Source organism: Falco peregrinus, chromosome 8 (genome assembly GCF_023634155.1).
Source record: "Falco peregrinus isolate bFalPer1 chromosome 8, bFalPer1.pri, whole genome shotgun sequence".
Taxonomy (NCBI): Eukaryota; Metazoa; Chordata; class Aves; order Falconiformes; family Falconidae; genus Falco; species Falco peregrinus.
In genome coordinates this window covers 32,766,303-32,790,862 of record NC_073728.1, presented here as the reverse complement: position 1 = coordinate 32,790,862, position 24,560 = coordinate 32,766,303, and the positions used below count along the sequence as shown (strand labels likewise).

Below are 24,560 nucleotides of genomic sequence, written 5' to 3'. Positions count from 1 at the left end.
CAATACCTGACCCCAGGACCAGATGCCTTCACCGAAACTTGGGGTTTATAACCATGGAAGAGCCTTCAAGGCACAAGGTATGCTGGGGCCTGATGGCATCCACCTGTCCTGATGGGGAAAATGCATCTTTGGTATAAGCTGGCAAGGCTGGTTGAGAGGGCTTTAAACTAGAATCGATGGGGGAAGGGGATACTGACAGGCAAGCTGAAGGTAAATCAAGGGTTGGTATGGCATCACCTGAGGGTGACAGTGCTGGTGGGAACCACTTAAGCTGCTCCAGGAAGCACAGAGAGCCCAGGAGCACATCTGAAATGTTTGTACACCAATGCATGCAGTGCGAGAAACAAACAGGATGAAGTGGAAGCGCTGGTCAGTCCCCAGAGCTATGATATCATTGGTGTTAGTGAGACTTGGTGGAATGAGTCCCACAATTGGACTGCTGGGATGGAGGGCCAAAGGCTGTTTGGGAGGGACAGGCAGGGCAGACGGGGTGGAGTTGCACTGAACGTCAGGGAGAGGTTTGATTGTACAGCCCTTACAGTTAGTGATGATGTGGCTGAGAGCCTCCGGCCTTGCTGTGCTGGGGGAGCTTTCTTGCGGAGATGAGGGAATACATCTCTCCCTTCCCAGGATTGATGTGGGTGGGTTTATTATACAGATTCCTGAGGTCCTTGTTCACCCTTATGTGAGTTGTTTAATACTACTAATTAATACTGTTGGCATATTATGGGTTTTGTGAAATCTGGTCTCATCCTGGTATAAAACAAGAAAACTTTTGGGTGAGGCAGCACTGAAATGTGTCCTGAGGCTGCCGGTCCCTGGGTGGCAGGGTGTGTGGAAGGATTTGGGCAGGTTCCCAGGAAGTTATCACCTCCCATAACCTGGGACTTTACAGCTGAACGGGCAAGCAACCCCAGCACACTGATGTGCCACCTGATAGAAGGGTGCCTTGCCTACCCCAGTGAAAACCCACAGCTTCTAGCACTGTCCTGGGCTCTGGGCTGTGCCTATCAAGCCCCAGTTCAGTATCTCAGAGGACTGTGGTTGAGGCAGGGACCCAAACTGCATTTGAGGACACCATGGCTGAGTTACCAACCCAAACAGTTACAGTCATTTCCCCAGTGTGGCTATATGTTTGGGTTAGCACCTAGGCTGTAGTAATGGATAGCTTCATTGTGCAAGCCTGGTGGCTTTGCATAAGCAATGCATGCCTTACTGATGACTATGCCCTCCAAGAGGAACTGAAAGATGGACAGATGGGGAACATCCTGCCCTAGAAGGGTCTGGTACCTTGAAGTCAGCAAAAACTGTGGTAAGTAGGGGAAGGGTAAAGGTGGCAGGGGGAGATTGCAACCACCAGCTCAATTTAAGACTGAAAAGACTTGTCCCCCCCCACACCTGCAAAGAACATGCATGATGATCTACATAGGAAGCGAGGCCAACCTGAATATAACTAAGGAGCATGAATTCAGGTGGGTTTTGCTAATCATGTAGCAAGATAAATATGCTGTAGTTCTTGTGTGTGGTGGGTATGTCTGTTTTGCAGTTAATGTCAATTGCTTATAAGGTGTTTAATCATTGTGAAGAGGTAGAGAAAAAGGAGAAACGAGGACAAATGAAGTTGCAGGCTTCCCTGTTAGCTGCTTTGAGCCAGGGACAGGGATGGAATGGAGGTAGAGTTTGAGGGACCATGCAAGAAGGATTCAGGGGCAGGAGAACAGGTTGAGGGGATAATAATGGCAATCCAGGTATGAATCAGCGTACGAATTGTAGACAAGCGGGGCATTGGAAAAAGGAACGTCTGCACCTTGTTGGTAAAGCTAAATAGGAAGTAGAAGAGGCAGCCAAAATAATGGCAGAAACTGGATTAGACGGAAGGGGACTAGAGGTTTTCCCAGCGGATCCTCTGGTTCCAGTTAAGCTGGGAATGAAGTTACAGATTTTTTGATTGATAGCGGAGCCACCCATTCTGTAGTAACTAGTTGTAAGGGACCATTAAGTAAGACTAAGATAGGTGTTGTTGGTGTAACAGGGAAAAGAACCTTGAGACCATTTTTACAGCCTATGGAGCTCTCAGCTGGGAATCCAAAATTAACTCATAAATTCCTCTATATGCCAGAATGCCCTTTACCATTACTCAGATGAGATTTACCTTGCAAGCTAAATGCTCAATTAGCCTTCTCTGACGATTGTTTAGTTACATATTCCTCCAGAGAACGCATGGAGAGCCCAGATATGCTTGTTAACTGAAAAGGATCCTGCCGAAGAAAAGGATATTCCAGACAAAGTATTAAATGTGGTAACACCCACAGTATGGTCATCAGGAATGCTGGCAGGACAAGCCAAGAACGTGACTCCTGTAAAGATCAAGCTAAAACCAGGAGCCCAGCCAGTAAGAAAGAAACAATATCCCATTAAATTGGACACTTGGAAAGGACTAGAGTCTGTAATAAATTCTTTTTTAGAACATGGACAATTACAGGAATGTCAAAGTTCAATGCTCCAATTACACTGGTAAGAAAACCTCACTCATTAATGTAGGTTGGTACAGAATTTAAGAGAAATGAATGTGAGGACTATAGAAGTGCACCCTGTGGTCCCAAAGCCGTATACCCTTCTTGCCCCAATCCCTGACAGTAATACTTATTTTACAGGGCTGGATTTGAAAGGTGTTTTCTTCTGTATACCTGTGGATGAACAGAACCAGGTGATTTTTGTTTTTGAATGGGAGAACCTGACCACAGGATGGAAAATGTAGCTCTACTGGATGGTCCAAGGATTCAAAACCAGCCCCAAGCTGCTTGGTAATGCACTAGCAGAAGAATCAGAACAATGGCATAGTGAGTATAAAACCATAATATTGTTGCAATATGTGCCTGATTTATTAATTGGATCTGACACCTATGAGGAATGCTTAGAGGCCAGAATCAGTTTACTCTATTTTCTAGTCTTGGCTGGTTATCAAGTGTTCAGACAAAAGGCATAAACTGGAAAAGAAAAGGTTCAGTACATAGAATTTGAAGTTGAAAAAAGGAAAATAAAATGAAGTACTGAGAGAAAAAAAAGACTATTTGCAGAATTGCAGTACCTAGCTCAAAGAAACAGTTAAAGGGATTTTTGGGAATGGGTGGTTGGTGTCAGCTATGGATTCCCTATTTTGGACTGATTGCCAAACCCTTACGTGCTGCCAAAAAGGACCTGATGAAACATCAGAATGGATAACAAAGTGCTGCAAAAGCTTTTATGAGATCAAGAGAAAGGTGACGGAAGCCCATCAGAATGGATAACAAAGTGCTGCAAAAGCTTTTATGAGATCAAGAGAAAGGTGACGGAAGCCCCTGCTTTGGCATTCTGCTGAATTTAAGAAAACCCATTCAATTATATGCACAGGAGAGACTGCAAGTAGCACTGGGAGTACTAACACAGAAATTGGGAAATGAAAAAAGACCAGTGGGATATTTCTCCAAGCAAATGGATGAGGTTAGTAAAAGTTGGTCTGCTTAAAGGCTATATTGAAAGCATTGAGCAATGGGGCACGGAAGCACTGGGATTCTGTGGGAGAGGAGGATAGAGAATGTTTGAAGAGAGATGTGTGAGAGGAGTATGCAGAATGTCTGACCATTACTGATGGGAGATAAGAGAGAAGAGGATAGAGAATGTCTGAAGAGAGATATATGAGAAGAGCATGGAGAACGTCTAACCTGGCAGGAGATGACAGAACAGCTGGGTATTGTGAAGGAAAGTAAGAAAGATAAACATGGGCATCTAGTAGCAAAAAGGTATGTGCATGTTTGTAGTGATATATAGCTATGTAACTGCATGAATGGTTTCTGCCCTGAGCCTGGTGGTACATACAGCTGGAATTTGTATCTGGGCTCAGAGATATAAATATGAGCTTCTCTGTACAATAAAGGGTCTCTGGCTGCACCACAGCCTTGGTTTGCGCCTTCATATGCCACAGGATACAAATTCAGCAGAAGCCACTTGGCTTGTTAACACCAGAGGATCTGTTAACTGTGCTGGTCCTGCCCAAACAAAACCTCTACACATTGTGGGAGGAGACAAAACCCCTATAGTGCACCTAGAGAAGTAGCTGGGGAAGACTCTGTGGATTGCTCCTCCCATGGGACAAGGCAAAACCATTTGTCTTTGCTTTGGATTGTCTTTGCTCAAGGACCCGTGTGTACCTGGTGGGTAATGCGGAAGGATGGGGAGACCTGATACCAGTGTGTCTCAAGGAGATTTAACCTTTGGGGGAAAATAATCTGTGATGTGACTTGTATGTTGTAGGAAGTAATGTAGCAGGAATGACCTGAACCGACAAAGACTGAGTTTTGCAAGGAACCAGACAAGTGCAACAATGTCCCAAACCAAGCCGACATTGATGCCTAACACTTGAACATACTGCTTCTCCTGTCCTGTCTTGACAGATGGGGCCCAAGTCGTAACCAGTGAACATCTGGAGGAGTGAAGGAAGCCCACAGAACAGATGAGTAATATCTCTCTGTTAAAGGACAGGGGACAGTAGTTAAAGTGTATTCTCATTAACTCATTAATATTATTAAATGTATATTTTGGGTATAAAGATGGTTTAAGTATGTAGTTGTAAGTATTGGTAAGAAGGGATTTCAGTAAATAAAACACAATGGAATGGTTGGATGATAGACATATATATATTAAATGGAAGACAGACATATATATATACACACACATGTATTAAATGGTTAGAAGATAGACATGGTTAAAAGCTGAGCCAGGGGAGGGTTAATCTGGGAATTAGAAAGGGTGGTCAGACACAGGCACAGGCTTCCCAGAGGGGTGGTCGATGCCCCAAGCCTGTCGGTGTTTAAGAGGTGTTTGGGCAATGCCCTTAACAACGTGCGTTAACTTCTGGTCAGCCCTGAAGGGGTCAGGCAGCTGGACTAGGTTGTAGGTCCCTCCCAACTGATCCACTCCATTCTGCACCCAAGGAACGGGAGCAGATGCCCCGATTCTTTTAAGAACAGAGAACAGGCCCATATTTCTAGAGCTGCGCCTCACGCGATGGCTCCAGCAGCAGCCAGCAAGGATTTTTCCCAAGGCAAATACTATGACTGGGAACCTTGCCCCTCCTCTCAGCCGAACGGTACGGCAGTTATTTGGGCTTTGTTGAGAACTTATTGCTACATCCCACCGACACCCTCTCTCATATGTCCTCTATGCAGGCTTTCAGTATTATGGAGTCCATAGCCTGATGTTCTGAAACATCTTCATGAATAACTGCCTGCACTGTCCAGGTAGCACAGCTCTAACAAACCACGTAAGGGTCAAGCAATTATACCAGACTGCAAAATATGCTTGCCAGAATCCTACAGTTCCCAGAGCGATCAGGCATTATTTGGCTTTTACTAGAGGAATTGCCTCCCTTTACAGTGTCACCTGTGCACTGATACACTGTCACCCCTGGCTTGTTCTGATTCCCCAGCTGAAGCCTGGTATGACAAAGTAAGGCTATGTTTGAACCCTTGGGGTAATCAGGTGAAAGCAAATCTCTCTCGGTTCTCAGGTCATAACGGGACTGTGGGAAACATACCTTTTATATCCAAGGCAGCCATCCAATAGAAAAAAATAAGATTTGTAATAAAGGGGACAGCAGCATGTAAGGGTCCAGTATTTTCATTTAATTTATGACAGCCTGCCATCAAACACTGGGTGCTGTTAGACTTATGGACAGGCTGTACAGGGGAGTCATAGGGTGAATGAGTTTTCTGAATAATACCCCTAAATCCTGCATGAGAGCAGTTACGCCTTGTGAGGATTCAAGGCTAATACAATACTGTCACACGTGGGTGAAGGGGCTTCTAAAGTAAGTTGGGTGCTGCCTGTAGCAGAAAAGCAATAGCCTCCACAGCAGGCATTTTATCAATAGAGATAAGACAGTTCTGGGTCTGAGGGTTTGGCACCTGAGAGCCTAATGGTGCATTAATAGTCTGGGATTTTAATATATCCATACCAAAAATAATTCAGAGCCTTACTGCCACTATGGGTCTCAGTGTCCTTCTACCAGGCAGAGAAAATTTTATCCTGGCCATGGGGGGCTCTCATCTTTTCCTGGTAATCACCACTAAGAAATACTTTCTTAAGATTACTGAATTAATCCAGGAGCATCTTCAGCTTTAATCATTGATATTGAGGCTCCCATATGCGTAAGAAAAGAGACAGAGTATTTGCCATCCACTATTAATGGTATACAAGAATGCTAATATTAATTCCCAAAATTGTGGACACCAGGGAGGGGGCCTTGGGACTCCCTGGGCTGACCCTGGGAGCTCCGCTATTCGTTTTCAGGTAGCGGGGTTGGGGGATCGGGCTGAACAAGGTTGTCTGGGATGGGGGAAGCAGAGGGACTAACACTACCTGGCTCCTTCCCTGCCCCCGGGCTGCTGGTGCTGCCTTCATCACGCTTATCCCAGAGTCTCTGCAAGACGAACATGGGCATCCCCTCTAACTGGCCTGCTGTGAATCCTATTCCTTGCAGGAGATCCTGTAAGCATCTCCGTGCCAGATTGTACTCCTGTTTGTCAGGGCGTCGCTTTGTGTCAGATTGATTAATTTCAGCACTGTGAGCGTTTTTTTCCTTATTCTTACAGCTCTGATCTCCCTTTAGTGTCCTGACCTGACCTTCCCTTTTACGGGATGTCTTTTTGGGGGTGCTGCCCTGTCCTCGTTGTCTCCCCATAAGGGCTGTCCAATTTTGTAACCCTTGGGCCATTATGGTGTTCCAGTCCCAGGTTTCATGGTGTAACATTAAGGCCAGGTTTTTTGGCCCACCCGGTGCTGCATTTTGCAAGAGTTTTAGTTTCCCTGCTGCTGTTGCTGTCACAGCCATCATGTCCTGGGGTATTGCCCCTTGTCCCTTAAGGATATCCCAAGCAGCCAGTCTCATTGCCCAGCCAGCAAACCCATCAGGAGTGCTCCAGGGAGCAGGAGGGAGATATCCCCGCGGTCCTGGCATTTTTCTAACAGCATGTATTATGGAAGATAACAGGGAGAAGGTATTCACTCCAGCCCCTGCATTAGGGTTTAGGAGAAATATTCTTCCTCCCAGGAATACCTGCCTGGCTGTAGTCTGATTAAGGATCACGGTTCCAGCCCCTAGCTGGTAGCACCGCGCCACCCATCCCACCCAGTCCTCATGGGGCTTTTTGCTATACTGCAAGGACAGCTGCCTTAGCTGTTCAGCATTAAAATTCACAGCGGTCATTGTGACCCCAGGCAGTGGGGGAGCACCCTCCGCTCCAGCAGGAGCCGGGAGTTGTACCGGGAAAGGTTTAATGCTAGGGTACAAGGAGGCTGCATTATCTGGATGATGCTTGGGTAACAAAGCGGGGGTGGAAGACCTGCTGCCAGAATCAAAGCTCTCCTCCTCCTTATCCATTTTCAGAATGCAATTCTCTTCAATGACCTCGCTCTCCGAGACCAGGCATGTAGGCTCTGGCTCCAGCTGTTGGATAGCCAGAGGTCTGAGGTTTGTTTCTAATTGTTTAAGTAATTGGTTTGTTACAAAACTATGGGATTCAAAGGCAACTGCTCCCACGTCTGCATCAGCTTGCTGCAAAGCTTCCAGTTCCTGCCTAGCAGCGTGAAACGAAGCGCCCGCAGCCATCAAAGCCTCCGTGAGAAGCCCAATGAAGGCCCCCTTGTCATCCTCTGCTTTGCATTTATGAGTGTCCTGCCACTTCTGAAACTCTGCCCGCAGCATTTCCCAATTCAACCAGTTCTCAGACACCCAATCCCTGTCCCACCTAGGGGTTTTCCACCCCTTAGCCTCTTGCCATTTTCGCTGCTCTTCTACTGCCCTCTCCCAGACATCCATGACCTCTGTTTCACAGAACCCCACTTTTGACTAATTAATTAATAACACAACTAGAAGGGACCTGGCCTGCGGGTGTGCAAAGATAACAACTGTCCGCAGGTTTGCAGGACTCCGTCATGCACAAAGACCCAGAGGATTTATTGCCGCTGTTCTTCACTTCATTACAGTTTACTACTATCAAGTGGAATTATAATTGGCAAGTTTATATATACTATGAGTTACTACAGATTTCTAACAGAAAGCAAACATTTATCTCAACAGCAGTAGCAATCAATATTAGCAGCAAGTCTATATTTCAATACTACAAATTGCTGCAGAATAAGTACTAGTAAAGCAATGAATATACTTATTAGTAATTAATTACATGCAGGAATATATATATATATTAAAACCCATTACCGGTACCAAGTGCTCATCAAACTGATCCCAGCAGCAGGGCTAATCAAACCCACCCCAGAAATGGGGCCAATGGACACTGGACAAAGTCTTACTTAGATGGTGATCTGCATCATGGAGCCTGGAGTCAGCCCAGTGTCCCTCGAGGGTCTGCTCTGCCAAGGAAATCTCATGGGAAACAGGAGTTCATGTCCAGGAAAGAGGCTCCATTTTCAGCAAGCCTTTTTTATACCCCAAAGACGTAAAGGGGCGTAGGACACCACCACCCGGAGCAGCCAACAGATGCTGCTAACTTTATTTTTCACCTGGCTCAGCCAATAAGTGATGATGTTTTCTATTCTCTCAGACCAATTTTTGTTTTATCAGACTGTTTTTCAGTCCCGAGTTAGAACAGCCAAGCGTTGGCAGACACCAACACTTACTTTCTCAGGATGTTTTTCTCCTTTTCCAGACGTTTTTTTCCCCCCTTTCTAGATAATGTTGTTGTTACAGTTCCTTGTTTTTGCACTCATCAATGGTATCTCAGGATGTTTCTGGTTTCTTGTTATCCAGCTGCACTTCAAAGATGCCAGCTGCACTCCTCAAGCATGCTTCTGGTTCCCAGGCTGGCAGGCATTTTCTCTGTCAGTATTTGAGCAGAGACCTTCTTCTGTTCAGTATTTTCCCCCTTATAACCAGGTTGCCTTTATGGCTGCTCCCATCATCAGCCTAAAATGATATCTCTCAGCAAAGCAGAAACTATCAGCTGCAGGGAACACTCCACAATTTCCCTGTCTAAATAGTAGCTATACAAAACTACTTTCACACAGCATTATTAGTTGTTCAGGAACAGGTCAAAAGCAACTGCGCTAGTTTAGCTTCTCCTGCAATACCTATTTGGGCTAAACACAATCTATGGCATACCATCACACTTCTGCTCAGAAGACCATGCTCTAAGCAAGAATTTCACCGCGACAGCCTTGCTCAGGCCTTCTCCTGTTCTCCATACTGGCCAGCCTCCACCTACAAGCCCTGCAATTACACTGCCTGACTGTGGCTAGCATCAGCTTGTGAGAAAACGTTCAGAGGAGGACATGGATCATGCAGAAAGAGAACCAAGACTGAGGACAAAGTCAACCCAAACATGCAGGCAGGCTCACCGCTCCCAGACTGCAAATGTCTGCCAAAAATCAGAGGAAAACCTGAAGGTGGAGCAGGCACCAGGCTGAGCTTTAATTTGCTGCAGCATTCAAGCTGTACTTTTCACTGTGGTACTGACCAAGAACCAACAGAGCGATTGCAAACAAACAAAACATCCAGCCTGTCTAGCCCACAGTCCAGTTACAAGCCTTCCAAAACACAGTTCCCTGAAACAGTGACCTCTGAAAGTCAGACCTGGAAACAAACTTCCTCTGGGTGCTTCGTGTTCCTTTGGTCCTGTTCCCTAAATGCAATGTTTGTGTCACTTGCTTAAAAAATCCACAGCAAAAGGCTTTCCACATTAGATTTAAAGGGAAGTGATTCAGTTATTTTTCTGGGATTAATTTTCATAGAATAGGATATGGAAACTATAATACGACCTGTCAAATATTGATTAATAAAGCAATGCTGATACTGTGACATACAAATCAAACTTTTAAGGATAAAAATTTTAACTCTGCTGCTTTTAATTCGGTGCTGGGTTTATCAAGATTCTGCAAGAATTTTAAGTCCATGTAAAGCACTGTACTTATGCAGTTACACCAATTAAAGTGCTGAGGCTGTGCTCTCTTGACGCAGCACGCCTCATGCTAGAGATACCCACAAACTGGGAAAGACAGAGTAAACTTTACATACAAGTATCAACAGCAACGTAACAATTCCTTAATGATTCCAGCTTGCACTGGTCTCTCACACAGTCCCTGCTATGCTGCTCAGAAACAGCAAGTCAGCCTTTTCTGCTGCAAGCACGGACAACACTTGACCACAGTCTTATTTCACTACGAAAAGTGCTATATCCTTTCATTCTGTTATCATCCATACTCCAGAGCAGATTAAGAATCACAATTTTATATAAATGCCTACTTGCCAGATTCTATAAATCATATGACAACCCAGTAATTTAAATATAAGCTTATGCCTCTGCCCCAGACTCGATCAGATCAGAGAATGAACTGCGAGACTTCCAGATTCAGATATATTATGATGCAAATGAGTTTTGTAAATCATGACCTAGTTCCCATGTTAGAAACAGTTGGGACCAACAGCAGGAACTATGCAATGAATGTGAACAGCGGGGGCAAGCAAGGAAATTAACATTTGTTCTTAATTTGAAATAGATTTTTAATCACTTTCAGGTGCCTCAAAGAAAGTGCACACACTTGTTTACTATAATCATTCTGCCAGAAGAATGCATATAGGAGGTAACGTGGTTTTGTGTTACTAATTGAAATGTTTGCAACCGTACTGTCAAATGAAGCACCGGAATACAGCTCTTTCTGGGTGATTTACTGAGTGTACAATGAGGGACACTGAAATGAAGTTTTCCAACCGATGTTCCTCAGAGCTTGTTTTGTCAAGAAAATGAGTTGCACATAATCCTCTAAAAGCAACTGGATATTAGATCACATCCATCTCTCCAAATATGGTTGTTATTTTTTCAGCTAGAGGGCTGATAAACTAGCTCTCCAAAAAGCCTGCTCAGGGATTTAGCTGCATAGATGTCAGCCACACACTTAACACAATTCAGCACACATAGTGGAAAATACTGAACTCACCACATTCTGCCTGTGCCGTTAACAGTAAGCCTACAACACGCAGTGCTCAACTCCGGCCTGAGGCAGCTTTCTGGTAAACTCCACTGTTTTAAATGAGGGCAGCAGCAAGGGTGCAATTTGTTGACAACCAGACAGATTTTCATCCTAGAGTTGGTATTATCATTGGAAACTATTAGTTGTAAAAGAGCTAAGGCGTTGACTCTCCTGAGAAAATAAGTGTCTCAGCTCCCTCTGGTGGAAAAAGTAGTTTTCTGCAACACGGTTTACACGGGAAAGTCTTGTTTCTGCTACAGGCCTCAAGGCCATGAGAGAATTAACATGAGACAGTAAACAAATCCCAAGGACCAGAACTTCTTAGAAGCTGATATGAGATACCATGACTCACAGACTGTTGCAGGGTGGCTACACAAGATACAACACACTCAAGTTCCTGCTGTGAAAGGTAGCCAAGAGAGCCTCCACTTTACCTGCGTGGAGTTCTCCAGATGTCAATCATGATACAGAAGACAACGATTGAAGCAAACAGTACCCCAAGGATAACAAAGCACATACACTGAGAAAGTTCTAATATTCTCTCCACAGTAACCAACTCCTAAGCCTCACAAGCAGCCCCATCACCAAGGGGAGTAGAAGCACACTTCCAGGGCACGTGAAGTGAAAAAGCATGAGAATTCATCAGTCCGCAACGCACCCAGACAGTAAGGGAAGTCTTTTAGTTGTATATTTATGAAGTCTGACTGCCAACACAGCACAATGTCACAAACACAAGAAGCATAAGGCAAAGCCCTCAGATCCAAGCCCGTGTCCCTTGGTCATAGACACTGCACAGATTAATCCAACAAACAATCAACAAAACCCCTCCTTTGAACTTTAGCATAAGTCCAAGCTCCTATTTTGAAAGGCTTAGTGAAGAGTCCAGTACCAATGCCAAAAGAGTCTTCTCACTAGATATATTTGTTCCTAGTCTGCAGAAAAGCACATTAACAAAGGGACATGGCTTTCTCTGTGTGCTTTGCATCAATACAGGAACAGCAACAGTCTAGGACTGCATCACCATTTGTCTTTGCCTTGACAGCAGCAAAAACTCAAGCAGATTTCCACCACACATAACACTAGATATATTTAAGGTTATTCCATCCTTTCTAATCAAAACCACTCATATAAGATAATTCCAGGAGTTACTTTCCACTCTTCATGATGAATAAGGACAAGTTCTCTAGCTATTGTCACAAAAAGTCAATAAAGTACTTTTCATTTGAGGAATCAACAGCTCCACTGTAATAAAGCACACAACAACTAGCTGCTCTGAAAAAAATTCTTTGTAGCTCCTGTAAACAGTAACATGAGTAATTCCTGCAGTCACAAACAGACTAGAATACCTTTTTATAATACTGGGGGTCTGAAAAAAGTATTTCACACTGCCACAGAAGAAAGACTTACAGATCCAATGAAAGGAAAACAATAGCAAAAAAAATATTTACTAAACAACACGTTATTCAATTTCACAGTGTGGGATTAAGACCCATACTTGTTCCTTGGAAACAGCAGAGTGGAGTAATACTCTGAGAGCAGGGCAGCAGGTCAGGTCTGCAGGTGGGGGTTTTTTAACAGTAAAATACTGTTTCCACAGCCAGAGGGAATAAGGGTGCGGAAAAGAAATGAAAGCAACAACAGCCAACCAAATACCCTTGGAGTATTTCATGCAATATTTTTCAGCAGAGAAAAGCAAAGCTAGAAACTGGGCATGGGCATGAATTTTTTATTTCATACATTCAAATACTGAAAAAATACTGAAAAAGTAACCACAGCATTTACAAGTTGAACTGTGTGTGTGTGATTAAAAATAATTCAGTTAGGAACAGGTCCTTCCCCAAAAGGGCAGTTTTCTGTTGGCTGAATTGTCCATGTCTTTAACTGGAAGCCTCACGATGACTGCAGGTCCACCAGCTTTGTTTATGGAGTAGGAAAGCAGTCTGCTTTCAATCTTCTGCACGAATACCCAGTCTGCTCATGTAGCTCTCCCAAGCTGCTTTCCTGTACTTCTCTGCTTCTTGAAGACGGTCTGAAGCCGACAAGATGCCACGTCCCACAATAACGATATCTGAACCTTTTTCACTAATAACTTCCTTGGGGCTTAGGTACTTCTGGCCAAGGTTATCACCTGAAATAGAGACACCGTTTTTTTTTCTTTTTAGTTCGTACAAAACTTATCTACTATAAAGCTTAAAAAAGAGGTGCTGGAACAAAAACCAGGTGTGCTCTTCCAGCTCTCATCCTAACAATTCACAAAAAAACAGGAACTCTTGTCTCCAATTAGTGAATCCCCCATTACACAAAATAAAATTTGACAGAGCGCGACCTTCTTTTTTCATGATTTACCAGTCACAATAGATGGAAGAGTTACATAAAGAAGCATCAATCTTGATCACTGAAATAAGCCTTAGCCTTCTTACAACAGATAAAACCCCCGAACATTCACATAAAAACTTCAGGTTTCATAAGAGTTAAGTATTGCAGAGAAATACAACTCCCCTACTTGTTTCAGTAACAACCTGTTTAGTCAGTATAGTATTTCCAGTTCACCGATGCAGCATCTATATCAGTATCAACAGTGTTACAGTTAGATTTCTGTATTTGTTAAAAACCTTTTTTTCTACTCCTAACCGAGTAGCTGTACATCTAACCCACCCATGTGACATCTCATATGTTTTAAGGACTGTGCTTTGGTATGCACAGACCTCAGCACACACACAAAGCTGCGTAGCCTGCTGGTTGCCTTTCAGCGCTCCCAGGAAAGGGATCAGCGTACCCAGAAATACAGAAGGCAGTCCATAAAGGCAAACAGAGACTCCTCCCACCAGCAAATCAGCAACGAAAACCTCTTCAAAAGTCACTTTTTCACTGAAGGCTAGATCACTTACTGTATTTAAAAACAGGCTAGAATTATTTCAGAAAAAGTTACCTCCAGTTTGCAGCTGCACCCCTGGAGTCAAGTGAAGAAATTCTGGTTTATTACTAACTCTAGATCCAGATATGAATCCAAAAACAAAATCGGAGTTGTCTTCAGCCATCTGTACCTGAAGAAGATCGGTAAACAGTTACAAGTGATATACCTGAAACTAAGTTTGACTAGCAATCTGTTTCCCCATCCACCCTTTGACACATTGAGCTGTGCAAGGCAGGGGTATGAAATGCCTGTTCTTGCTTTAGCAATATAAAGTCACCCAGAGCTCACTCACCCCTCACCGATCCAGGAATGGGAATGTTATGTTTCTTTCTATGTTGTAAATAATATAATGACTGAATTTAAACTAATCGGAACTTTTTTGCTTAAGGGAAAAAAAAGGGGGGCTTTAACAGCAAAGTTGGCATGTTTACTAGAATTCACAGCATGAACTCCATCTCACATGACTAGCCTTAAAGGCTGCAACCTTTAAACATCACGCTTGATTCTTGAGTCTCCAAAGAAAACCACTAATAGTTAAGGTGAAGCCACTTTCGGAAGCGCATATATTAGAAACACAGAAAACCTCCCTGTCACAACATTTTACAAGCTTTTAACCTGAAACAAAATCGCGCACTTACTGCAGCTTTTGTGTATTCACCAGTTGCAAGTGACCCTTGGGAACTCATCTCAGCAATCAGAAGACAGCCACGCTGGAGGGGAAGACCTACTTCCTTCAGACCTTTCACAACTCCAGAGCCTGGAACCACATGGGCATTGATAATGTCTGACCAGGATGCGATTCTGAACACACCACCTGAGAACATGGATAGGAAGACAGGCAAAGCATCACTAGAAATGTATTAAAACAGGAAACACGAGTTAAACAAAACAAGCTGCACATTAAATCATTCACATTTTCAAAGACAGTTTTACTACTGAAGCTTGATAGCTACAAGTTCAGTCTCATCAGACAGTTCTGACAGCTGCCTAACCACAAAAGGTGTAATCTTTCAGTTTTACTTTTCACAAACACTTCTTAGTATGTCACCTTTAATACTCACCGAGACATTTATGAAGAAATCCGCTGTCATAGGTGCTACCTTTCAATACAGTATGCACATCTTATGGGAAGTATGAATCAGAAAAAAAAACAGTCCTACAGTTGCAGAAGCAATATTGAATGAAAGCCATAACAAGCACACAAGCATGCAATAGCAGGCTGCCTTAAGAAGCCATGCTACATTTTCTCATGGCAAACAACTACTCAGAAGTACTTACTGAGCACCACCACAGATTCATAAAAAGGTTTAGGTTGGAAAGGACCTCTGGAGGTCATGCCCTCTCAGCAGGATTAACTTCAGAGCTAGATCAGGTTGCTCAGGGCCTTGTCCCTTTGAATCTTCTCCATGGCTGGAGATCTCACAACCTCTCCTGGCAACTTGTGCCAATGCTGCAGTTACACACACCAGCAGCAAAGTTATAGTAAATAGAGGTTGATGATAATCACCTTCATATTGATGTTTTACCGTGTTTCCAATGTCTGCAAATTTCCTGTCTTCAAAAATCAAGAATTCATGTTGATCTGCGAGTGTTCGCAACTCCTTTACTACCTCTTGGGTGAAATCGTTCAGGATGTCTACGTGAGTCTTCAGGATACAAATGCTGGGGCCCAGGATGGCAGCTAACTGCAGCAGCTCTTTGGAGCTGGTAACATCAGCAGAGAGGCACAGGTTTGTTTGCTTCTTTTCCATGAGTGCAAGAAGCCTGGCTGCAACAGGATGTACCCCTGGCAGCTCGGCACGAGCACCGAAGCTCAGCTCTTTACATAGTCTTTTCACGGGCGTGGGACCATTCTGAGCCACTGGCTCAAACATGCTTCCCTGAATGAATTTCTTCACCTTTTCAACCATCTCAACAGCCACCTCTCCCTGCTCCTGGAGAATCTCCAACACCCCGGACAATGTGCAAACAGAATGCAGGCGAATTCCATGTTCCTCTAACCTGGCCTTCCCACCCTGCTCCCTATCCAACAGCACTACAGCATCTGTGACTTTTAACCCTTCTTTCTGAAGAACTTCTGCAGTTTCCAGTACGCTAGATCCACTTGTTACCACATCTTCAATGATCAAGCACGTTTCTCCTGGATTAATGGTGCCTTCTACAATCCGCTTAGTACCTTAAAAATAAAAAGCAAACACTCCACTAAATGAAGAAAGTTGAAAAGACCCCAAAATCTTGAAGAATCAAAACTTAACTTGCTACAAGAACATGCCATGCTAATAAAGATCATATTTGTTCCACATACAAGCATATGCTGCAGCACATCCTGAAGTCCAATGGAATCCGACTTCAGGAGAACAGGAATTTCACATTCACTGCCAGTATGGAGAAGTAATTTGTTTAGTTAGTAACTGACAGCAGTTATCACAGCTCTTACCACAGCTCAGTCACTGACTTGTAATTCAATTCATAAAGACTGTTACTTCTCCAAGTTCATAAAATACTTCTTTACCTTTCCAGAAGTTATGCACCATTAACGAAACTGACATACTGTTCACTGCACAAATTTGAATCTTCGGGTGACTACAGAAGTTTATTACTGGTGTAAATGGAATGATCGGAATTACAAAACTATTTTTTCCAGTTATTTAAAATGTCTTTAAAACAGGCAAGTTATGGGTACTCTTCAGCTCATTTCCTATTTTCTGCAGGCAGTACTCTGTGCTTAACATGCCTGTTAGAACAATTACAAGGAGTAAAGCCCCAAATGCCTTTGCCCTAATCAACAGGCACACATCCATGAAAGGCCTCCCAGGGGGCAACAACAAAGGATGCCTAGCTTTCCCAGGAAGCAGCAAGCAGCAGGAGAACATTATGCAGCAAGTGTGGTGCTTAGACCAAAACAGCCTAGGGAACAAGCACACTTACAGCTTTGCAATCCATGTAACACCAAAAACCTTGTGCCAGGCAGTTAATTGCTGTCACAATTGACTTGTCTTTCATAAGAAAGAACAGCAAACGTTTTCATGCCTGGCACACTGACATAAGAGTAACGCGTACTTTGACAAGCATGCTTTACAATTACTGTTGGAAAAGTACAGCTCTTATCACATGCAGAAATCCAGCTGCTATGGTAGGTTAACACATCAGTCTTCTCTCCCCCTTCTTTTATCAAAATCAAATAAATGGTTCATTGCATAGAGAACCGATTGCTTCTCACCTGGTCCACCCTGCCCACTGATTACAGGACTACAGGTTATGACAGATAAAGGGGTTTGAGAGGTAAACGGAGAAGACTGGAAAGGTTCCTCTTGGAGTCAATATGCAAAAATTTCTGTTTAGGGGTGAAACGTGGCACCGGGCTCAGCATATCAAGAAAGACTGAGTTATAAATCTTGGTTTTTTGGAAGAGGGCAGCGGTGCAGAACCATGGTTATGGTGCCAAGGGAAAAAAAACCAACCAAACAAAAAACCCACTGCTGAAGAAACAAACAAAAAAGACCCACAAACAAGCATCTGCCCAGCTCCCACCTCCAGAGTCTCCAAACCTACTATAGCTAGACTCAAGCTGCAGCCTGATCAGCAACCAGCTGGGAGAGCCTGCTCAGACTGGGATGCTGTGGGGGGTATGTTCCAGGGGGAAAAAAGCTGCATTTTGAATTGGAGTGGTAGCCTTAAACTGGAACAGAGATGCTGCACATAACAGAAGAACCACAAACATGCAAGGTCATTTCCCAGACAAGACAAGAAGTAGACACAAATCCTCGATTTAAGTGTTTTACCGTAGTCTTTTGCCTCCTTCCTCCGTATGAGCATCGGAATCTGATTTTCTGCGCAGATGATGGTGGCCAGGGGCAGCGCCGTGTAGGGCACGCCGCACACGCAGTCATACCGCAGGCCGGCACCTTGGGCTGCTCGGAAGAGAAGATCTGCAACCTGGGACGGGAAACCGAACATTGCCAACCGCCAGACCGCGGGAGGTGACCGAACCGGTGCCATGACCGGGGCAGGCCGCGCAAAGGCCTGGGCGCCTCCCTCCCGGGCCTGACAGCCCACCCCGCGGCGGCAACGCTCCCCCGCCCCCTCCCCGTTCCGCTGTGGGAGGCCCCCTGCCCCGCAAGAGGCCCAGCGGCCCCGGACCGCCCCAGCGCCGTGCGGAGCCCGCCCACAGCAGCCGCCGCTCGCCCCGGGCGCGGCCCGCCGGGCACCCGCACCTGGCGGAGGAGGAGCGGGTGGGAGACGAGGCCGCGCAGGTCAATATACACGGGGGAGGCCCGGCCGCTCTTCAGCACGAACTCGCCGAAGCGCAGAGCGCCCGCCTCACGCAGCGCCGCCGCCGCACACCCCGCCGCCGCCATCGCACCGACCGGCGCCGGGAGATGACGCGGCGCGGCGGGGCGGGAGGAGCCCGGGCGCGCGGCGCCCCCTTCCCGCCCCCGCGGCGTGAGGCCCAGCCCGGGTCGCGGCCCCGCTGCCCGCCGGCCGGGTCCCGTCCCCCCGGGGCTGCGGCGGGGGCTCGGGGCGACCCGGGAGCTGGCGAGCCGCAGGGCCTCGAAACGCGCCCTCAGCGAGGCCACCTGCCGGCTGCCAGCCCGCGGGGGCTCGGACTGCCGGACGTGGGAAATCAGACTGACCCGGTCTTCTCTCAACAACGGTGTTTAATCAAAAAAGCCCAGAAACTAAATCATTAGTATACTCTATTTATGGGAATGCGGGGACAGAAGATGTACAGTTCGAAGCTACATCCGTAGGTGATCATATATACCGCAGTACAGGAATAACAACATGGGACAGCAAGTAATCACCTCACAACAGTACACATGAGTGGTTAGACTTACAAAGGAAATATTTACAAACTTACCTTTACAAAACAACATTGTGTGCATACAAAATGAAATCCGCATTAAAACTGAAGATACATTTAAGGCAGAACAGCAATACACTGAAATAATTAAGGCTGTGGAATTACTTTGCACCTTGAAAATGCTGAGCTGTTAGCAATACTGTTTCTTTTTTCCTCCTTCAGTCAATCGTTGCAAAGATTGAAAAGCATCTACATATTCCAGCTGTTTGCTCTTATCTCAGTAATGCTCTTATCTGAGATGTAAGGGGGGGTTTTTTGCACCTTCTGTTGCATTTGCCTTCCAAAAGTTATCAGCAAATTGATCTCAGTGGCAGAGCAACGCTGAACAGTTTGGTAGAAAGAGAAGTAAAAGCACCAGCATCAGAAGTTGGACATGAAGGTGAAATATGGCTTGAGTAGAGAAGATGTTGTTTTTTTCACTAGCTTCATAATAAAGACTACAGTTACAGCGAATATTCAGCATCCTGACGCTATGGTAACATTCACCACTACACAGATCCCAGAACGAGAATTCATCACTTGATGGCAGTGTGCAGTCAGCCTAGTACAATGGGATTTTATTTTGTTTCCTTGGGAGAGCACCATTTTCTGATGGGACATGAAAGAATGAGCTGGAAAATAAATCCAAGCCCTGTGTTAGAGGAGAATTTACCTCTGCAGTGAAAGGAACAGAAATAAAATCAGGTGGTTGGCCCCTGTGCGTGTTAATTATCTGTTAGACCTCTGTATATACAGACTAGCCTTTACATCTGCCTCTGAAATTTACATTATCCAGTGACTTGATGCAGTCCTGTCAGGGCAAGGGTATTAAAATACAGTTGTATATTGTCAGGTCATAATGTGTGGTTCTGCTTAACCTTTTTTCACAGTATTTGTAACACGGGCCTAATAGCATGCTCAGAAATGCTGATGAACTCCACTGAAGCCTCAGAACTTGTAAATGTCGGTCAAGGGCACAGATTTTGTCTCAGCATTAACTTTATTTAAAAGTAAAATGCTTTTAAATATAAATGTTACTGGGAAAAAAATAGTCATTTAAAAGGGCAGTAAAACTAAACAAGGCTTGTTGGTACAAGTAGGAACAGAGAAAATTTATACATTCTAAATCCTGGATTGCTTTGAAATACTACAGTCTAAAACCCTGGCCTGGCTGTGTGTCATCCCTGTAGTAGCATGCGTAGGGGGTTGGCAGCTGTGTGGAGTGGTGGGGATCTCCCACAGGGCAGCAAGTGCTTTGGACAGCCGATGGGAGCTGACACTATTACACGGGCAATCAGATTTCCTATTTGATGGCTAGGAGTGAAACTGCCTGGCCCGGCTCCTTGAAGTGGAGCAGAGGGAGAGAGGTGAGTTCTCGTTGCCACGTGTGTTCTTTCAATGTAGCCATATTAAATAATGAATGCCACATGTCACCGTGCCCTCTGGGCTCTGTTTCACTGGCACCTTTGCTGCTGCCTTCCTGCAGGCCAGTCCCAGCCCAGCACTGGCGGACACGGTGAGCACATGTACTTTGATGTCAGTGCAGGGTAAGAGCACGGTCAAGATGCCTGAAGGTGGTGGCTGTGTGCACAGTGCCAGTCTGCGCTGAGCTGGCGGTGCTCTGTGGCTGGCGTTACTGTTGGTCATGCTAGTTGGTACGAAGCTGCTGCAGAAGCCAGAGGGTGCAGCTGCCACTACACCTTCACTCAGCCACCTTGGGAAAACCCTGAGTGGTAAAGCTGCAGGTGGAAATCTTCCTCTCAGAGTCAGCTGCTCTCTGGGGAGCTTTGTAAAGGCCTAACAGAACTCTATGAGAAACTGCGTTACCACATGTTTGTTACAGGCAATATTTCATACACAAAAAGATCCAGTAGTTAAAGAATGCTGCAAAGGGGGTTGGCTGTGGAGCTTCCCACCCAGTGGGCTCACTCCAGGCCTACTTACTGAGCTTCTGTAATCTCTTTACAGCAAAGTTACAATTTACAACAGAGTTACAGGATCTGTTGGAACTGCAGAGGGGCCACAGGTGGGCTGCAAAAGACCTGGAGAGAGCAAGGTCAGAATACTTCCTCTGTATTTATCATGCAGCAACATTTTCTGTCAACTTGATAGCATTCAGGCAAAAGAAATCTTTGCGATAAAATGCAAGAATGGTTGATCATCACAAATGTATCTGGAAGTAATAATGAGTTCAAGTTTTCCTGAATGTGCTGTATGAAGAGCAGTGCCCAGGAAGAAGAGGAGTTCTTTGACATGAATATGGAAAAAACAGAACCATAAAGGAAAGCAATCCCATAATACTCAAAATCTTCAGAGTTCAGCACCTCCAGCTCTCCCTTAATAAGGAATCTCTTTTTTGAACCTGAGCACCGATACCTAAACACGTATTCCCTTTCAGCCTTTTGTTTGTTTCCCACCCCCCTGTTATTTGATGGCAATGAGGCTTAACTACTCTCTTAAACAATCGAGCTTTTCTCCCCTGTGCATCCAAAGTGTCTGCTGTTGCAGTTTGAGATGCAAGTGTAGGAAGTAGGAAAATAAAATGCTAAATAACTCCAGATTTCATGTGATACACGAGAATTTGTTTGTATTAATGCCAAGCAGAAAGGCTGTGGCTTAAACTGTACCCGGTTTAACAGGGCTAATAAAAGCTGTGGGTTTTATAAACCACACTTCCATAAATATTTTTTTAAGGGCAGCACAATCCAGCACAAAGAGCCAGCTTTGACAAATAGGAAGAAGTACAAACAGTCCTGTAGTGAGAGAGTACCTGAGGCTGGTGCTAATTAAAGACACCCCTTGATGACTGCTGTCTGAAGAAGTTTCCATTGCTAAGAAGTCACATACTTCACACTCTTGCTCAGGATGAGAGTCTTTGTCTAAGAGGTGCTGCTGGATTGCTTAGAAAATTAGCTGCTGTACTACAGAGGAACCGAGATAGGTTCTCATGGATCCAGAAGGTTCAGCTTTCTGTGAACACCCCCTCTTTCAAGCCTTTCCACCACTTCCCTCTGTCTCAAATCTCTCTCCATCAGCCACACAGCCTTGTACACCACTTCTGACTCTGCTCAGGCACCTGGGCTCAGACTTCTGACTGTGGCTCCCCAGCCTCAAGGTCTGTCCTTGTATTAGATGCACACAGTGCTGAACGTTGGTTTTTTTGCTGTGCCTCCTTTCTTCTCCACTAGCAAAACACTGACCACTCCAGCATACTGATAGAGCAAGCACAAAGAGGTTAGGTCTCCTACCTGCTGTGAAACTGAGCTTGGAGGTGGATCAAAAAAAGGGGCTAGCAGAGCCCTGAGAATTTAACAGTACTTGCAGAGTATCTCCACTACCTGCTGGCAGAGACAGCTTTTGCTCCTGCAGGTACATGGCAGGCTCACAGTGCAGTTACTTGGATGGTAAATTAAATTTGACTCTTGCCCTTACAAGAGAGTCTATACTGAGCACCCATGGTCAGATCAAGCCCTTTTCCTTAGGAAAACCTTTGGTAACAACTGACATTTTCCATTACAGGCACAGCAATGTCTCTCAGCACCAAGACAAAGTCCTCGCATGCCGGGGGTGGTGGTGGGAAAAATATCTCCTTGATCGCCACCCTACAAGGCTGCAGGGTTTTATGGTGCAGCAGCAGGAGAGAGAAGACCTAGCTGGGGAGGTGTTTCCCCTCCCACTCCCACTGCTAGAGAAGAAAATTTGGCCAGCCTACAAACTGGGGTTTTGTCACTGCAGACTCCCTGCATTGGTTATACTTAAGGCTGGCTCCATCACTGTAACATCAATATGACGATGTTGCAACTTGGCTTGCAAGAGAGCAATGTTTTAATTGTGAATATTTTTTATTTTGTTACAAATTAGGCTTCGGACATAAAAATATCCTCATGAATGCTTTGTTGATGAGGTGCTAACGGGGGCTGAGAGGTATTTACAAGTTTGGAAATGAAACAAATGACGTACTTTAAACACTGAAAACAATTTTCAAGCTGTAAGCACAAGGATGAACTCACCATTCCTACCACACTCTGAAAGGCTTAGATGGACTTTGGGCCAAGCAATTCTGAAGCTAGAAATGGAACAAGATCCTTTATATATATATATATATTTATATATATGATACAATATATGTATACTGAAAACCTGTGATAGAAAAAAATGTCTTCATCATCATCATCTAGTTTACAGATACTGCAAAAATTGGACACAGCCTTTTCTCAATGCACAGGTTTTGCAAAAGATTTCTGTACAGTGTGTATAAAATGCTTTTAAAAAACCCATCATAGTCCCATTGTGCTTAGTCAAAACCAGCTGTATGCTCCAATGAATTCATTGCCTTAATCGTAGCTCCAAAAGGTACTGCATGTTGACTTGACACAGCAGAAAGCCCAAGGATTAATGGGGGATTTTGGTCTGAGCACTACCATGCAACAAGAGTGTATGTAAGCCATGCCACCACGGAAGCTGATCCAGCAGTGACTAGAGCCTGATCTTGCATGTCCTATGCAGACAAAGTCCCCACTGCAATCATGGCAGACCTGGGCATTCGGGGCATGAAAAATCTGTCTGTTAACCTGGAGCAGACTTGCAACAATTTCAGCAAAAACCGACTTCAGTCCGGTTCTGCAGTACATGCTAAGGTCAGCCTAGTCTCACTCCGCCCCCCCCCCCCCCCCCCCCCCCACTATCCTACTCCTAATCTCTCGTACATTTTGAATTCAATTCAGCAAGATCAAGAGGATTTCTTGTAAGGCTGCCTCACAAAGGTTAAGGCAACTGCAATTCTGGCTCTCATTTCCAGTTGGCGTTTGCTTCCCACAGTTCCTTTTTTTGGCAGTGGATGCAAGAATACCACGTGTCCCGAGAGGAGCCTGCCAAGGGGAGGGAGCAGGTACCCGCTGCCATTACCCCCTGTGCTTTGGTCCCAAGGAAGCGGGCAGGTGCTGCCACCTCCGCAATGGTTTGTACCCTGCAGTTAGGGAAGCCATGTGAAATGCTAACGCCAAATACGGGACTATGTACAGACAGATCCGCTTTGCACCTGCTTGCTCCCTGCACCTTGCCTCAGGACCAGCAGTGTGGGACCCCAGCGATGGAGGCATTACGTCCCTGGGTTCAGCCTGCTCATCAGGAAACTCTTGATGCTGGGGACTGGGTGCACGTCGTACTGATGCCTGCGGCGCTCGATGAAGGAAGCCAAGCGGGAGGTATCCAGTGGGATCTTGGAATAGCTGCCGTTGTGTGGTTGCAGCCACGGATGCTGTAAACAAGTGGCTGCTGTCGGCCTTCTCCTGAAGTCTTCCTGGAGGATAACGTTGATGAAATCCCTGGCAGCATGACTCACATCGGAGAAGTACTCAGGCGGGAAGCTGAAATCTACTCTGCACACATTGATACAAGTCTCCTCTTTGCTTTCATCCAGGAATGGAGAGACACCACTTAACATGACATAGGTGAGGACCCCAATGCTCCAGATATCTGTGCTCAGAGAGACAGGAAGGCCTTGGATAACTTCAGGAGCTGCGAACTCTGGGTTTCCAAGGAGGTGGTGGATGTGGTAATGACCTGTGATCTGAACTGCATCTTCCAAATCAATGATCTTGACACGAGGTACCGGGATTCTTAAATCAATGAGCAGATTTTCTGGCTGTTGAAAAGATAATAAAGAAAACTTAATTATACTGTATTTTTGCAAATAAAATGTGTAGATTTCATTTAGGTTTAATAGCCAATCAAAACTCGCATTTAATCAGATGTGCGAGATCAGGAGAGTGAATGACAAGGAAC

At 45.1% G+C, this 24,560-nt stretch overlaps 2 protein-coding genes across 8 annotated transcripts in view; both read right to left on the bottom strand.

Annotated features, from left to right (window-relative positions):
• Positions 1 to 12,434: 12,434 nt before the first annotated feature.
• On the bottom strand, positions 12,435 to 18,319 carry UMPS (uridine monophosphate synthetase). The gene is made up of 6 exons (XM_055811377.1): positions 18,148 to 18,319; positions 17,716 to 17,869; positions 15,441 to 16,109; positions 14,572 to 14,747; positions 13,949 to 14,063; positions 12,435 to 13,147 (listed from the first exon to the last, which is right to left on the bottom strand). Exons 1-6 carry the CDS (start codon positions 18,289 to 18,291, stop codon positions 12,966 to 12,968), a joined length of 1,440 nt encoding a protein of 479 aa, XP_055667352.1. The 5' UTR covers positions 18,292 to 18,319; the 3' UTR covers positions 12,435 to 12,965.
• Positions 18,320 to 18,573: 254 nt separating this feature from the next.
• Positions 18,574 to 24,560, bottom strand: part of KALRN (kalirin RhoGEF kinase) — a 528,424-nt gene continuing 522,437 nt past the window's right edge. For all 7 annotated transcript variants that reach the window (XM_055811375.1, XM_055811371.1, XM_055811370.1 and 4 more), the window contains one exon: positions 18,574 to 24,420. In XM_055811375.1, the coding sequence (XP_055667350.1) occupies positions 23,875 to 24,420 (546 nt within the window). In that variant the 3' untranslated portion in view covers positions 18,574 to 23,874. The remainder of the gene's footprint in view (positions 24,421 to 24,560) is intronic.